The sequence below is a fragment of the Brassica napus genome, chromosome A2, assembly GCF_020379485.1.
Source record: "Brassica napus cultivar Da-Ae chromosome A2, Da-Ae, whole genome shotgun sequence".
Lineage (NCBI taxonomy): Eukaryota > Viridiplantae > Streptophyta > Magnoliopsida > Brassicales > Brassicaceae > Brassica > Brassica napus.
In genome coordinates this window covers 26205476-26218682 of record NC_063435.1, presented here as the reverse complement: position 1 = coordinate 26218682, position 13207 = coordinate 26205476, and the positions used below count along the sequence as shown (strand labels likewise).

Below are 13207 nucleotides of genomic sequence, written 5' to 3'. Positions count from 1 at the left end.
GTTTGTCTATGTCAAACTCCGACTAAAAAGTTTCCAAGAATATCGGTAAGAAGAGGTGAAAGGAACGGTGGATAAGAAACCCAACTTTAAAAACTCTCTCCTCTCAGAGACTATATAATGGCAGACAAATCAAGGAACAAAACATAAATACGAAAACTAAATTTTTATATATTAAAAAAAAAACCTAGTGATTTACAAAAAAGAAAAAACATAAAAAAATCTGTAATCACTAGTGAGTAAAATAAATCTCAGTAATGGGTGAACATTTTGGAGTAGCCACATTCTTTGTTTTTTGTTTGTTAGCTTTATCAGCAAATGCTAGAGAATTCAGAATCACTGCTCGTCCAGGTTCTGATATCACCGGCGTAAGTTTTTCTGCTACTTTATTAGTCTTCCCATTAACCAATTAGTGTTCTTGTTCTCCAAGAAATCTTAAGATCTTTGGGATGCAGGAATTGTCAAAACTATTCAAGGAGGCATGTCAGTGCGTGGACAAGAGCACCGTTTTGATCCCAAAAGGTGAATTCAAGCTTGGGGAAATAGAGATGATGGGTCCATGCAAAGCTCCTATAATATTTGTTCTTCAAGGCACTGTGAGAGCTGATGGGAACGTTAACGGGAAGGACTTTTGGGTCGCTTTCCGCAGGATTACTAACTTTAGATTGAACGGAGGTGGTATCTTTGACGGTGAAGGTAACGCTTCATGGAGGGCTAATAACTGCCACAAGACGTCATTAACTCAGTGCAAAAGACTCCCTATCGTATGTTGTCTATCTATTTATCTGTCTATCTATAATAACTCAGCTAAATAGCAAATAGCATTGTTAATTTGTTGATGTTTTGTCATTGTTGAACAGAGCATACGGTTTGATTACATAACTGACGGTAAGGTAAGAGACATAACCTCGTTAGATGCAAAGAACTTCCACATTAACGTGATCGGGGCAAAGAACCTGACATTCGAAGACATCAGGATCGTAGCCCCTGAAGAGAGTCCCAACACCGATGGAATCCACGTGGGAAGGAGTGACGGAATCAAGATCATCAACACCAACATCAAAACCGGAGATGACTGTATCTCTGTTGGGGACGGGATGAAAAACCTTCTTGTCGAAAGAGTTTCATGCGGTCCGGGACACGGAATCAGTATTGGAAGCCTCGGATTATACGGGCACGAGGAAGACGTCACTGGCGTCAAGGTCGTGAACTGCACCCTCAGAAATACTGACAATGGTGTGAGAATCAAGACATGGCCCTCTGCAGCTTGCTCCACGACCGCCTCTGGTATCCATTTCGAGAATATTATTCTCCACAATGTTAGCAACCCTATCCTCATCGACCAAGAGTACTGCCCCTGGAACCGATGCAACAAGAATGTATGCACAGAATAGCACTTTTCAAGAGAATCTAAACGATCATAGTCCACTGATTATCATTTTCAATTGTTTTATTTGTTTGTAGAAACCATCATCCATCAAGCTGGTGGACATAAAGTTCAAGAATATCAAAGGATCATCAGGGAACAAAGACGCAGTGAAGCTATTGTGCAGCAAGGGATTTCCGTGTAAGAACGTGGAGATCGGCGACATTGATATTACATATAATGGAAAAGACGGTCCAGCAACGTTCCAGTGCTCCAACGTATCTCCGAAGTTGGTGGGGAAACAGTGCCCTAAAGCTTGTAGCAGCCCAGTGACGAAGCTACCAGGCCACTAGAAGCTCGGAGTGTATATAAAATTTACTCTAAAATGTACACCCTAGTGTATGTTATTTCCTTTGATCTTTGTAAAAAAAAAAAACTGTTTATTTTTGCCGCTTTGGCCCCCAAAATTTTGCATTTTTGCTAGCTTTATTGATTGTATAAAAAGCGTCGTTTTTGTAAAAATATAATAATGTAGCAATGAGAAACTAAGATTTCCGTGCAATTAACATAGTAAATGAGAAAGCTATGATTGTTCTCGTACATATGGTAAAAAAACTGTTTATTTTCTTCGTATATTCATGAAAGACTAAACGTGAAAACTCCCCATTGCTGAATGCTGATGGTAGAACTCTCTTAAAGTTCTCAAAAATTTTAAAATAAACACTTTTATTCGATAAAATCACTTTAAAATCAATTAACCACATTTAATATAATGACAAATAGAAAAAGAGGTTTTAAAAAATCAGCTTTTTCTTTTTCTCCTAGTTCTATACTTTTTAATCTTCAGATACCTAACTAAAATTCAACAATTGAGCTGCTCTAATTTTGCCTCTCGTTTGTCTGCTCAAAAAGAAGGAACGAGACATCTCTATCCTTAATGTTCTTCATGATATCACCTCTTTAGCAAACTCCTTTGTTTCCTTCACTTTTCATTTTATTCCTCGGCTTGGCAATGCACGGGCTGATTCACTTGCGAAGTCAGCCTTGCATGAACTGCAGAACTCCCCCTTGTCGGAGTAGTTTGCTACTTTGTTTCAGACTTTTAAATGAATGAATGGTTTGCCCAAAAAAAAAAAGATTCGCCAAGAGAAGCTGTTTACCTTGTCTCAATCTACAAGTTCTAGGTAAGCCAAAACCATGTAGTAAGAGCATCCACAATGGTGGACTTGCTCTTTGAATCCTTAAGATTATTATAGTATTTTTTTTTTTTTTGAATAGTTAAGGACTCCACACTATTTTGTGTGTCCAATGGTGTTTCCCTTTTAGGAGTTCTTAGAAATTAAAAAAAAAATGTAAAAAGTTACCCGCCAAAACCAGCATTCATGTCCATCACATTCCTCACGCTAGACCAGTTTACAGCTAAACGTTCAAGATAGACATCAGATACAATCTCTGACCATTTCTCTGTATCTTTCTTGGATGTTTTTGTGTCAGCCGAAACACTTTGAGGCTTTACACTCACAAGCCGTTTAGGCCATAGCTCAGGCCACTTCTGGACAGTTGAACACTTTTCTAGCTCCATTTTCACCTAAAGCCAAAGTTCAGAAGCAAAGCTGACAAGGACTGACAATAAAATTCAGAGGATATCATACAGAGAATTAGTCTGCAGTTCGGTTAAATATAATGCAAGGCAATTCTCTAGCAAATAAAACTACCCAGCAAATGTTGGCATTCTAATCCTAAAGTCTTACTGCTGGAAGAAAGTTGCTAAAGAAGAGTATAAGTTTCGAATACTTGAATAAACTTCACTTGTCTAAGACAAATAACAAACCTCTTTTATAGCAAGGAGATGGACGGGATCAGGCCCTAGATTACCCTCACTTGCTGTTGATGGAGTTAATACCTGAACTAGCTTCCTCGGTATTATCTAACAATCAGATCAGAACAGGCATTGATTTAACGACAGTGTGAAACTAGTGTAGTGAAAAATAAAATAATCAAGAACAGTCTGCACCCTTGTTGACATCTTCCCAAGACAACTTACAGTATTTGCACCTCTGGCTTTTGCCTGGTCAGATGTTTCTAACTGCTCGATTCTTCCAACTTTATATCTTCAAAAGAAACAACGAATGTGTCAAAATACAGAAGTCGTGGAGAAGGAAACATACGAATCTGCTTCCTGTAACACACGAACACATGCCTTAATTAGTATCATCAATTAGCACTAAAAGATACCATTTTTAACAGAGGATTTGAATTAAAGTTTCGAACTTTATTAAACAAAGGATTTGAATTAAAAGTTCGAACTTTACGATACCTGAGTCGAGCTTTAGAAAACTCCCAATAGCAACGAGCATAGTGTTGATCTAATCCAGCAAAAGCCCCAATTTTCGACGAACCTGAGGTGAGAACTCGATTGGGATCGGATGAGAAAGCCCCAATTTTTATGAAAATAATCTAGGGTTGGGTGATGAAGAAGAAGAGGAAGATGATAGAGGAGCCATGGTGGGCGATGATGGGGCTAGCGAGGAGAGATTGAGAGAGAGCCAGGGAGGAGATATAGAGAGAGCGAAGGAGAAAGAGGAGGATAAGGAGACACGTGTATTAAGGATCAAGTCCTTCCAATCCTTCTTGAAGGATTGATCCATAGTTAGTTAAGCCAAAATATTATTATTATATTTCATTAACCTTAAGGATTAATGTTAAGGATTCCTTAGGGACCTCCGTTGCGGATGGTCTAAGAATCAAACCGTAAATAAAACCGCATATTAGAACAACTTAGATGATAATTTTCCAAACATACTTTGTAAATTACTCATAAACTGTGGTTTGAGGGGTGTCAACATGAGGATTTTACCCAAACTACCAAGAAAATTTTGTTGATTTTACACAATTAAAATTTTATATAGATTTAAGGGGTGTTATGTGACACTCCAATCTCCTTAGTAGATCCGCCACTGGTTCTAGGATATCCCCTTGTTCCCAACTCAAAGCTACATTCACCACTACTTCCTCCATATTCAAATCTATTAATCTATGGGTCTTTAGCTTTTAAGAAAAAAATATGTTTTTATTTAACTTGGATAAATATATATTTTTGTTATAACCAGAAATAATATGGAAACAAGTAAATAGATACAATAAGTAAATGATACAAAAAAATCAACACTAACGAAAATAAATTTGTTATATAAATATGGATTTCAAATTTAAGAGGACAGTTTGGATCAGAAGATAAATATGTATATAAACGTATTTCACATCCTAAAATTCTGAGGTCCTAATTTTACAATTCATATCAATAATATCTAATCTATTAATTTAGAGTCCTAATTTTTATCTACTATTTAAAAGTCTTAATATGACCATTTGATTAATTAATTAATATGACATAATGATTATTGAGTAAATATAGATTTAAATTTTATTTTTAATTATAACAAAATCTGATGAGAAAATATCTACCCAAATCTTATTAAAAGTTTTAAGTATTATTTTAAAATCATGCAATAAGTAATTTCGTAATTAATAATATAATATGATTATACATTAATATTAATTAATTTTTATTATAAAACAAAAAATTCTTTGCTATTTTATAAATTTTATAATATATTATATAAAATTGAAGTACTATAGAATTAAATAAAAAAATATATAAATTGGGTAAATTAACCTATTTTATTTTAAAATTGCTTTCATTTAAATAAATAAAATAAACTATCATTCACAGTTAAAAAGGATTAAATTCATAAAGTATGTATATTTTATACAAAAAATATTAGCATATGTTAAACTTTTATATCTACAACTATATATTATTTAATTAATTTAAAAATCACAACAATATATTATCTAAAATGATTATATAAAAAATATAATAGTCATAACTAACTTTTACATCATGCGTTATTTACAAAATAGGATATCAAGAAAAAAAATTTCAAAAGATATTAATGATATCTCTATGTTTTTCATAACAAATATGGTTTATTGCGTGTTTTTTTATCATTCGACACTGGTGTCCTAAACAAAGTACAAAGTATAAAACAAATGATTATATATTAACAATGCTGAATAAAAAAATAAACAGTAAAATTATAAAGCTACACAATATATAACACTCAAATATAAATCATATATTTAAAATGTTTACAATAATGTTAAATGTATATATTTATAAAATAAAAATATATCCACACGAATGTGCATGTAAAATGTAATTATAAAGAAATACACGAATACATTTTTTACGCATAAACGTGAAATAAAAAGTAATGTATGGTTTATTTTGATACAGAAAAGTAATTATTTTTTGAGAAAAAGACCAAAATAGCACTAAATCAAGTTTTTGTTCCCAAACTAGCACTCAAGGCCAAAAGTCACAAAAATAGCACTTAAGGGGTGGGGTTTAGGTTTTAGAATTTAAGGTTTAGGGTTTAGAGTTTAGGTTTTAGGGTTTAGAGTTGAGAAGTGAGGTTTTGGGGATAAGATTTTAAATTTTGAAAAATAAAAAAATTTAAATTTTTTAAAAGATAAAATGTTATTTTGGTCATTTTAGTTTTTGAGTGCTATTTTTGTGATATAAACTTAGAAAAGTGCTATTTTGGAGATTTGCCCTTATTTTTTCCTCTTTTTACCAATATACAGAAAAGTAATTAATAAGAAAATATTTATTTACAGTCGGTTGATATATAAAGGACTAGTGTTCAACCCACAAAAAAAAACTTATTCTATTTTATTTCCCTCCTCCTTGAGCATCAGAGGCCGCCGCACGCGTCTCTCTCTCTCTCTCTCGTCTCTCACTCTCTACTGTTGCAGCCATCGCCGCCGTGACTTGGTTCCAATTCTCTCCCCCTAGGTCAAAATCGAAGCCATCTAAGGTCTCAACTCCGTGCGAAGATGGCTGCACTGAATAATCTCACCGAGCATCTCGAAGCTTTCGTCGACGTCACTCGTTCCCCTACTCACCATGTACTTACTTACTTACTTACTCCTTGAGATACTTTCTCCCGCCTTAGTGTTGTTTGCACATTGGTGGTGGAAATCGATTTTGAACTTTTGTGTAGGCTGAGAGTCTGAGAGCGATTGCTACTTCCTTGGAGAAGAGTGTCTTGTCTATAAACCAATTGGTAAAAAAAACATTCTTTTTAATCATCATCTTATGTGATCTCCTTGTCTTATGTATTCTTGTGTGAAGTGTAGGTCGTGGAGATGGACATGTATTTGACGACCACTGATGATGTTGTCCGAGCACGAGGTAGTTCTGTTCTCTTTGAAATGTTTTTAAATGTAACGGTTAGGATACTGAGAAAGGGTTTGTCTTTTTGTTAGGGATTCTCTTGCTTGCGGAGATGCTGGATTATCTAAAGCCTAAGCCTTTGGACAATGCAGTTGTCAATAGTCTCGTTGGATTCTTTACCGCTAAGCTGGTGATTTGATTCTTCTAGTTCTTGTTGGGGGTACAGTGATTATTCAGTTTCTTAAAAATTGTGATGTTGATGTTGTTGTGCCAGGCAGAGTGGAGATCGGTGCGCGGTGCACTTACTGGTTGCTTGGCTCTGATTAAGAGGAAAGGCGTAGCTGGTTTGGTCACTGCTGTTGATGCAGAAGCTGTGGCGAAGTCAATGGCACAGAGTGTTCAAGTGCAGTCTTTAGCACTGTATGATCGCAAGGTGTAAAACTATTACTAGTAGCATTTTGTTTTCTGAATCATTGTGTTCCTTATTATTGATTTGTCTTCTTACGAATGTTTTTTGCAGCTCTGTTTTGAACTGTTGGAGTGCCTTCTAGAGCAATACCCTGAAGCTATGATAAATTTGGTATGTTTATGCTCTCTACTTGGGGATACGTAGTTTAGAATCCAAAGTTCAGACTAAGTGTATGAGGAATGTTTTCAAATAAATTTGATATAATTATTTTAATATGAAAATATGTAATACATGCTCTTATCTTGTCACAAGCTTCATGTTCAGGTTATCCTAGTTCTCCTAATTTTATAACTCTCTGCAAACAAAGAACTTCATCTTAGTTTTCTGTTTTCCTTTGTTTATATCTACTGTGGGGTGTGGGCTTTTCCTCATTTTTTCTCACAGTCCGATTGACTAAACGATCATTTTTCCTAGGGAGATTTGATGGTGTATGCTACATGCGAGGCCATCGATGGAGAAAAAGACCCTCCATGCTTAATGGTAGCTTTTCATGTAGTGGAGCTTTTGGCTCGATTGTTTCCCAGTCCCTCCGGTCCAGTTGCGTCTGAGGCATCTGATCTTTTTGAGTTTATAAGTTGCTACTTCCCACTTCATTATACGCATGTGAGTTTAAAAAGCCTAACCTTTTTTATGATGCGATTTAATGATGGATTTATCCTTCTTTCGTTAACCAGTTGGTGTTTTCCTCTTGGGATTTTAGACAAAAGGTGATGAAACTAGTATTCCAAGAGAAGACCTCTCAAGGGGACTATCCGTGAGTATTTCCTCAATATTTGTTATTTACATTATATTGAATTCACTGATGTACTTCATTCAATTTTGCAGCTGGCAATCTCTTCCACTCCTTTTTTTGAACCGTATGCTATTCCGTTGCTTCTTGAAAAGCTTTCATCCTCTCTACCAGTCGCAAAGGTTTGTTGAACATGTGGTTTTCTGTTATAATACATCAGATCTTCGTCCATCTAGAGGAAATACTCCTTCTAGATGATTTGCTACTCTGGATGCTGGACAAGTATAGTTACTTTTGTTCCATTAAAATCTGTCTAGGTTGATTCTTTGAAATGTCTGAAAGATTGCGCTGTGAACTATGGAGTAAGCAGAATGAAGAAGCACTATGAAGGCATTTGGTCGGCAATAAAAGATGCACTTTATGCTTCCACCGGGACAGATTTGTCCTTTGGTCTAGAATCCCTCACTAGTCCAGGGTTTGAAATGGGTGAGATCCACAGAGAAGCTGTTAATCTCCTTCAGAGGCTTGTTAAGCAAGATATCTCGTTTTTAGGTCTTGTTGCTGATGATATACGTGTAAAGATGATCTTCGATACCATTTCTAGATACTCGCGGTATGAAGAAATGCTTGACACGAGCAAACTGGAGGTTCTTGTTGTCAGTCAGATACTGTCTGTGTCTGCCAGAGCTTCTGTTGAGTCATGCAATACAATCTTTGAAACCTTTTTCGTCCGCCTTATGAATACTCTAGGGATTGTAGAGAAAACGTCATCTGGTGATCTTGTGCACAACGAAAACTCGACGGTTTCTACTAGACTCTACCATGGAGGTCTTCATCTTTGCATCGAACTTCTTACAGCATCAAAAGATCTTATTCCGAGTTCTGAGGAAGATTCTTCAACACCTGAAAGCGCGCAGCAATCATGGTGCTCTATAGTTAACAGGTTCTCAGTTTCACTAATCGAGGCATTTACTTCTGCAGTACAAAGCTCTAATGATGACTGTAGTGCAGATGCATATCTTGGAGGTGAATGCATGTGCTTACTTAACAGATATTTAACATATCCTTCTAGGTTTCCTTGTTTTATTCCTGTTAACTAATTTTTTTTCCTTGATCAATATCCAGTTAAGGGTTTGCTGGCTATGGGTATGTTCCGGGGCGGCTCTTCTCCTGTATCGAGATCTGAATTCGAGAAGATATTGACGACTTTAACATCAATCATCACAGCCAATAGTGCCAAAACAGTGAAATGGGAACTGGCATTGAAAGCGCTGGTCTGCATGGGTTCATTTATTGATCAGTATCATGAGAGTGAAAAGGCTATGAGCTACATGGGTATAGTTGTAGAAAATTTGGTCTCGCTGGTTCGCTCTAGTCATTGTTCTCTTCCACATCCAATGATATTAGAAGCAACTTCAGAAGTTTGCTCTACTAGGCCAACGTATGTAGAGAAAATGGTTCAAGGATTTGAAGAAGCTTTCTGTTCCAGTTTCTCTGATTTCTGTGTAAGTCTTTGCCCCCATGACTCTAGATTGGAAAGTTTTCATTATATTTTCGTTAAGTGGTTTCTATCTCCAACAAGCAAGGGTTGAAAGCTTCCTCATATCTAACTATTATTTGGAAAACACTTGTCAGGTCAATGGAAACTTCAAGTCAATCGAAAATTGTTCTCAGCTCCTGGAGTGTGTGACCAATAAATTGCTTCCACGGTACCCAAACTTTTCTTAAACTAGCTTTTCAGCGTGTGTATTTAGTTAGACTCTTAGTTGTTTATAAAGAGCCAACTATTATGTATGATACATCTTATCGATTGCCTTGCTTGTTGGTTTTAATATGAATTTATACTGTATTTTTCGTTCCCCCTCAATCTTGATTTGTGGTATTTTGTTTTGACCTCCGATAGTCTGACAGAGATCGATGGTCTCGAGAAAAGCTTGGTGCATTTTGCTATCAGTATGTGGAATCAAATTGAATCCTCTGTCGTTTTCAGTTATGATTTTAATGGCAGGGTAAGTGCTCCTATAAAATTTATACCAATTGTTTCTCTTCAAAGTAGATTTGATTCAATCTGTTGTTGACGTTATGAATGTATTGCTCTTCTACTACAGGAGTTTGTTGAGGCAGCAATGAAAACAATGCGGCAAATTGTAGGAGTTGCTTCGGTAGACTCACAGAATAGTATAATCCAAAAAGCTTATAATGTGATCTCATCAAGCACGCTTCCAGCGATGGAGTCGATACCTCTGACCTTTGCTGCGTTAGAGGGTTTACAACGTGACCTGTCCACTAGGGATGAGTTGATACTTTCACTATTTGCGTCGGCTGTCATAGGTGCATCTCCCATGGCGTCCTTTGCAGATGTGAAATCACTTATAAAGCTGTTTATGGTATCCTCTCTCAAGGGTTATATCTCAGCGGCTCAAGCTTTGGGTTCAATGGTTAACAAATTGGGAACGGGTTTGGAAGAAGCATGTGATACAATATTTCACGAGAGTTCTGCATCTGGAAACAATACTTCTTCTGTTGACTCTAGTAAAAGTATCGGTGGAAGTGAGACACTTTTGGCAAAGATATGTTTAGGTTTCTACGGTTCGCTGGACCTTCAGACCCGCGCCATCACAGGTCTAGCGTGGATTGGGAAAGGTTTACTCATGAGGGGTGATAAAAGAGTTAATGAGATAGCTCATGTACTTGTGGAATGCTTAAAATCAACTAACAGTTCCGGGAATGCTCTACATCCTTCTGCCTTGAAACATGCAGCTGATGCATTCCTCACACTAATGTCTGATTCGGAAGTGTGTCTGAACAGAAAGTTTCATGCAGTTATACGGCCACTCTATAAGCAACGGTTTTTCTCTATAACAGTCCCTATTTTGGAGTCGTTGATTGTGAATTCCCAGACTCCACTCTCAAGGTAGACCAATCTTTAACTCTATTTCTAGTTACTTCTTTATATGCTGTAGGTTTGAATGAAACTCATAATAGTTTTATTTTCTTTGTTGTTGCGCCAAGTTTAAGTACACATTATAGATAGTTAAACTTCTGTGTATTGTAACAACCAATTCCAGCTAACTAGTTTCGTCATTGTTTCAGAACAATGTTGCATGTCGCTCTCGCGCATGTTATATCAAATGTTCCAGTCACGGTCATACTGGACAATACCAAAAAGGTAAGCCTCAAGATAGACTTTGTATTTTCTACCTTTATAAACAGTTTCTTAGTAGACCATTGTCTGTGCAGCTGCTCCCGGTGATACTGGAAGGCTTGTCTGTCTTGAGCGTTGACTCTGAGCATAAAGAAACACTTTTCAGTCTATTACTGGTTTTATCTGGAACGCTTACTGATATTAAAGGTAAGAAAAATTAGATGCTGGAATGTGAAAGCTATTGCATTATATGAAACCTCGTTGCTCTGTTTGGCAGGACAACAATCTGTCAGTGATAATGCACACAGAATCATTGAATGCTTGGTCAAGCTTACATCATACCCACATCTAATGGTAACAAATCATTTTCTCTGCATAAGCATCTTCTGTATCTTCTTTTTGCTCCCAGTGGGATTGATTCTTGGATCTTATAAGTAGACTTTTATGTTAAAATGGTGTGCAGGTTGTAAGGGAGACGGCGATTCAGTGTCTTGCTACTTTGTTGGAATTGCCCCATAGAAGAATCTATCCTTTCAGAAGAGAGGTTAGTTGAAAGATCTTAACACAGGTTTTAGAAAGAAATCAGTTTTCATGACTTTGAAAGTATGCTTTTAAGGTTTTACAAGCGGTAACAAAGGCACTTGATGATCCAAAACGTAGAGTTCGGGAAGAAGCGATTAAATGCAGGCAGGCTTGGTAAGTCAACATTAAATTGATCCATCGTATTAGCCATTATCTTGGGATATGATTCTGATGAATTGTCAAAAGCAGGACGTCGATCTCATCCAGGAGTACCCCTTTCTGAAGTTTGATTCAGAGATTCATGAAGCCAAGTTATGTTTCTTGAAGCAATGCAGTATCTTTACTGTATTCTTATAGAGTTAGTTTCCTTAGGGGCAGTGGCACATGTATCCTCTCGAGTCTCAAGTCTTTTGGTCTTTATGACACATTTATACCCCTATTTGCTATTCTGTTATATATGAAGGATATTAATAGACAAGTCTTCATCTAATCTAATATTGATCGAGTCATTCCTAGACTTTGACTACACTACATCTAGTTCCTTTTTTAAAATATAAATCAATTAAAATAATAATCTTGACTAGGGCACCCTATTTCTCGAGGACAATCCGAGCTAGAAGATAAGCATGACAACTGAAACCACTTGGAATAAAACTAAGGATTAGCTTTGACAAATTTCAAAATGTTACGTGTGTATGGGAAGTATAGAAGAAAAGTTAGTGTATTCTAGTCTGTCGGTAATGGATTATATAAATCGACATTTCACCAGTCTCGGTTTAAAAGTTTCAGTGTTGTACATATATACATTAACTTGGGCAAATATTCGCAAAGATACCTTTATAACATTATTTCGGTATAAGGTAATAAACATCTCCTTCGCTTTAGGGTAATGCTAGCTCACGGATATTACGAACATCACAACAATACAAGTTAACGAGTTTCTAAATATTTTTTTGTTTTGGATTTTCTATAAAGGAAGAAAGCTTCAACTAATCAAACTCAATGTTGTTTAACTAGAAATCAAACTTGTCCATTTGCGAACATGTTTGTGTTAGATATCAAATAAGATTCGATTATGTAGTTTAGATACATTAGAAATTTCCAAGGATATATCTCTATAGTTGAGTAACAGTTTCGACTATTTATAGTGACATAAATGCAATGGAATATTATAAGTTTCAATTGTTTCGTCACATACCTATACAAGTACAACATATCTGTTGAAATGTTATATGTTTGAGGTAACTCAATATATTCGAACGGTATGAGAATGGGTTAGGCGATTAAATTTAAGATGTTTAAAATACACCTAAAAGTTCTCAAATGATCTGGAATACATAGTAATAATTTTTAACTACTACTCAAATTAATGAAAATTCATTTTCCCACTCTTAACGACTATACTGTTTTAGCTAAATTGAACGTTTCGTTTGACCAAAGCGATGTAGTTACATATTTGTTGACAATGTGAAACCCATAAGTTAAAATTGGACAAACGAGATGTTACATTTATTGTCATTGTCGACCAAAAAAATTCAGATTCATAAAATTATTTCGCAAATTGTTCTAGAAACACATTGCTAGTTTTACGTACCTTAATTAATTAAATCGTTAAAAACAATTAATAAAATTATTTAACTATTCAAACTACTATATAACATATATAGACCTTTCTTTTTTTTGATCAACAACATATATAGACTATAGTCATGATTTTTAGTAATAATATATATATA

General features: G+C 35.7%; 3 protein-coding genes across 7 annotated transcripts; 2 read left to right on the top strand and 1 right to left on the bottom strand.

The window, feature by feature from the left end:
• The first annotated feature begins 154 nt into the window (after positions 1-154).
• On the top strand, positions 155-1925 carry LOC106429009 (polygalacturonase-like). Its single transcript, XM_013869749.3, has 4 exons — positions 155-365; positions 453-761; positions 858-1376; positions 1462-1925. The coding sequence occupies exons 1-4, from the start codon at positions 255-257 to the stop codon at positions 1714-1716; spliced, it is 1194 nt and encodes a 397-aa protein (XP_013725203.2). The 5' UTR covers positions 155-254; the 3' UTR covers positions 1717-1925.
• A 731-nt stretch (positions 1926-2656) lies between these two features.
• Positions 2657-4124, bottom strand: LOC106399599 (probable methyltransferase PMT23). Of its 5 annotated transcripts, none has more exons than XR_007318344.1 (4): positions 3681-4124; positions 3408-3542; positions 3195-3290; positions 2657-2986 (listed from the first exon to the last, which is right to left on the bottom strand). XR_007318344.1 is itself a non-coding variant. In XM_048745342.1 (4 exons), the coding sequence occupies exons 2-4, from the start codon at positions 3387-3389 to the stop codon at positions 2724-2726; spliced, it is 336 nt and encodes a 111-aa protein (XP_048601299.1). In that variant the 5' UTR covers positions 3390-3542; positions 3681-4118; the 3' UTR covers positions 2657-2723. The 5 variants fall into 5 exon arrangements, 3 of the variants coding, with proteins under 3 accessions (XP_048601299.1, XP_048601303.1, XP_048601305.1); XR_001280071.3 differs by having other exon boundaries at positions 2657-2951; positions 3681-4114; XM_048745342.1 differs by having other exon boundaries at positions 2657-2951; positions 3378-3542; positions 3681-4118.
• Positions 4125-6083: 1959 nt separating this feature from the next.
• Positions 6084-11961, top strand: LOC106402247 (MMS19 nucleotide excision repair protein homolog). The gene is made up of 20 exons (XM_013842942.3): positions 6084-6337; positions 6433-6495; positions 6569-6623; positions 6698-6795; positions 6880-7038; positions 7126-7185; positions 7489-7677; positions 7775-7828; positions 7900-7986; positions 8122-8830; positions 8930-9309; positions 9440-9513; positions 9708-9813; positions 9913-10718; positions 10898-10973; positions 11045-11156; positions 11227-11303; positions 11413-11493; positions 11566-11645; positions 11721-11961. Exons 1-20 carry the CDS (start codon positions 6266-6268, stop codon positions 11752-11754), a joined length of 3372 nt encoding a protein of 1123 aa, XP_013698396.2. The 5' UTR covers positions 6084-6265; the 3' UTR covers positions 11755-11961.
• Positions 11962-13207: the final 1246 nt, after the last annotated feature.

Bases quoted from the DNA above. Each gene is read 5' to 3' on its own strand.
- LOC106402247 (XM_013842942.3), top strand. From the start codon at position 6,266: ATGGCTGCACTGAATAATCTCACCGAGCATCTCGAAGCTTTCGTCGAC. The intron at 6,796-6,879 runs GTGATTTGATTC...TTGTTGTGCCAG, and splicing joins GATTCTTTACCGCTAAGCTG to GCAGAGTGGAGATCGGTGCG. The intron at 7,678-7,774 runs GTGAGTTTAAAA...TTGGGATTTTAG, and splicing joins TCCCACTTCATTATACGCAT to ACAAAAGGTGATGAAACTAG.
- LOC106399599 (XM_048745342.1), bottom strand. The intron at 2,952-3,194 runs GTTTGTTATTTG...CTTTGGCTTTAG, and splicing joins ATCTCCTTGCTATAAAAGAG to GTGAAAATGGAGCTAGAAAA.
- LOC106429009 (XM_013869749.3), top strand. From the start codon at position 255: ATGGGTGAACATTTTGGAGTAGCCACATTCTTTGTTTTTTGTTTGTTA. The intron at 366-452 runs GTAAGTTTTTCT...TTTGGGATGCAG, and splicing joins CAGGTTCTGATATCACCGGC to GAATTGTCAAAACTATTCAA. The intron at 762-857 runs GTATGTTGTCTA...ATTGTTGAACAG, and splicing joins AGTGCAAAAGACTCCCTATC to AGCATACGGTTTGATTACAT.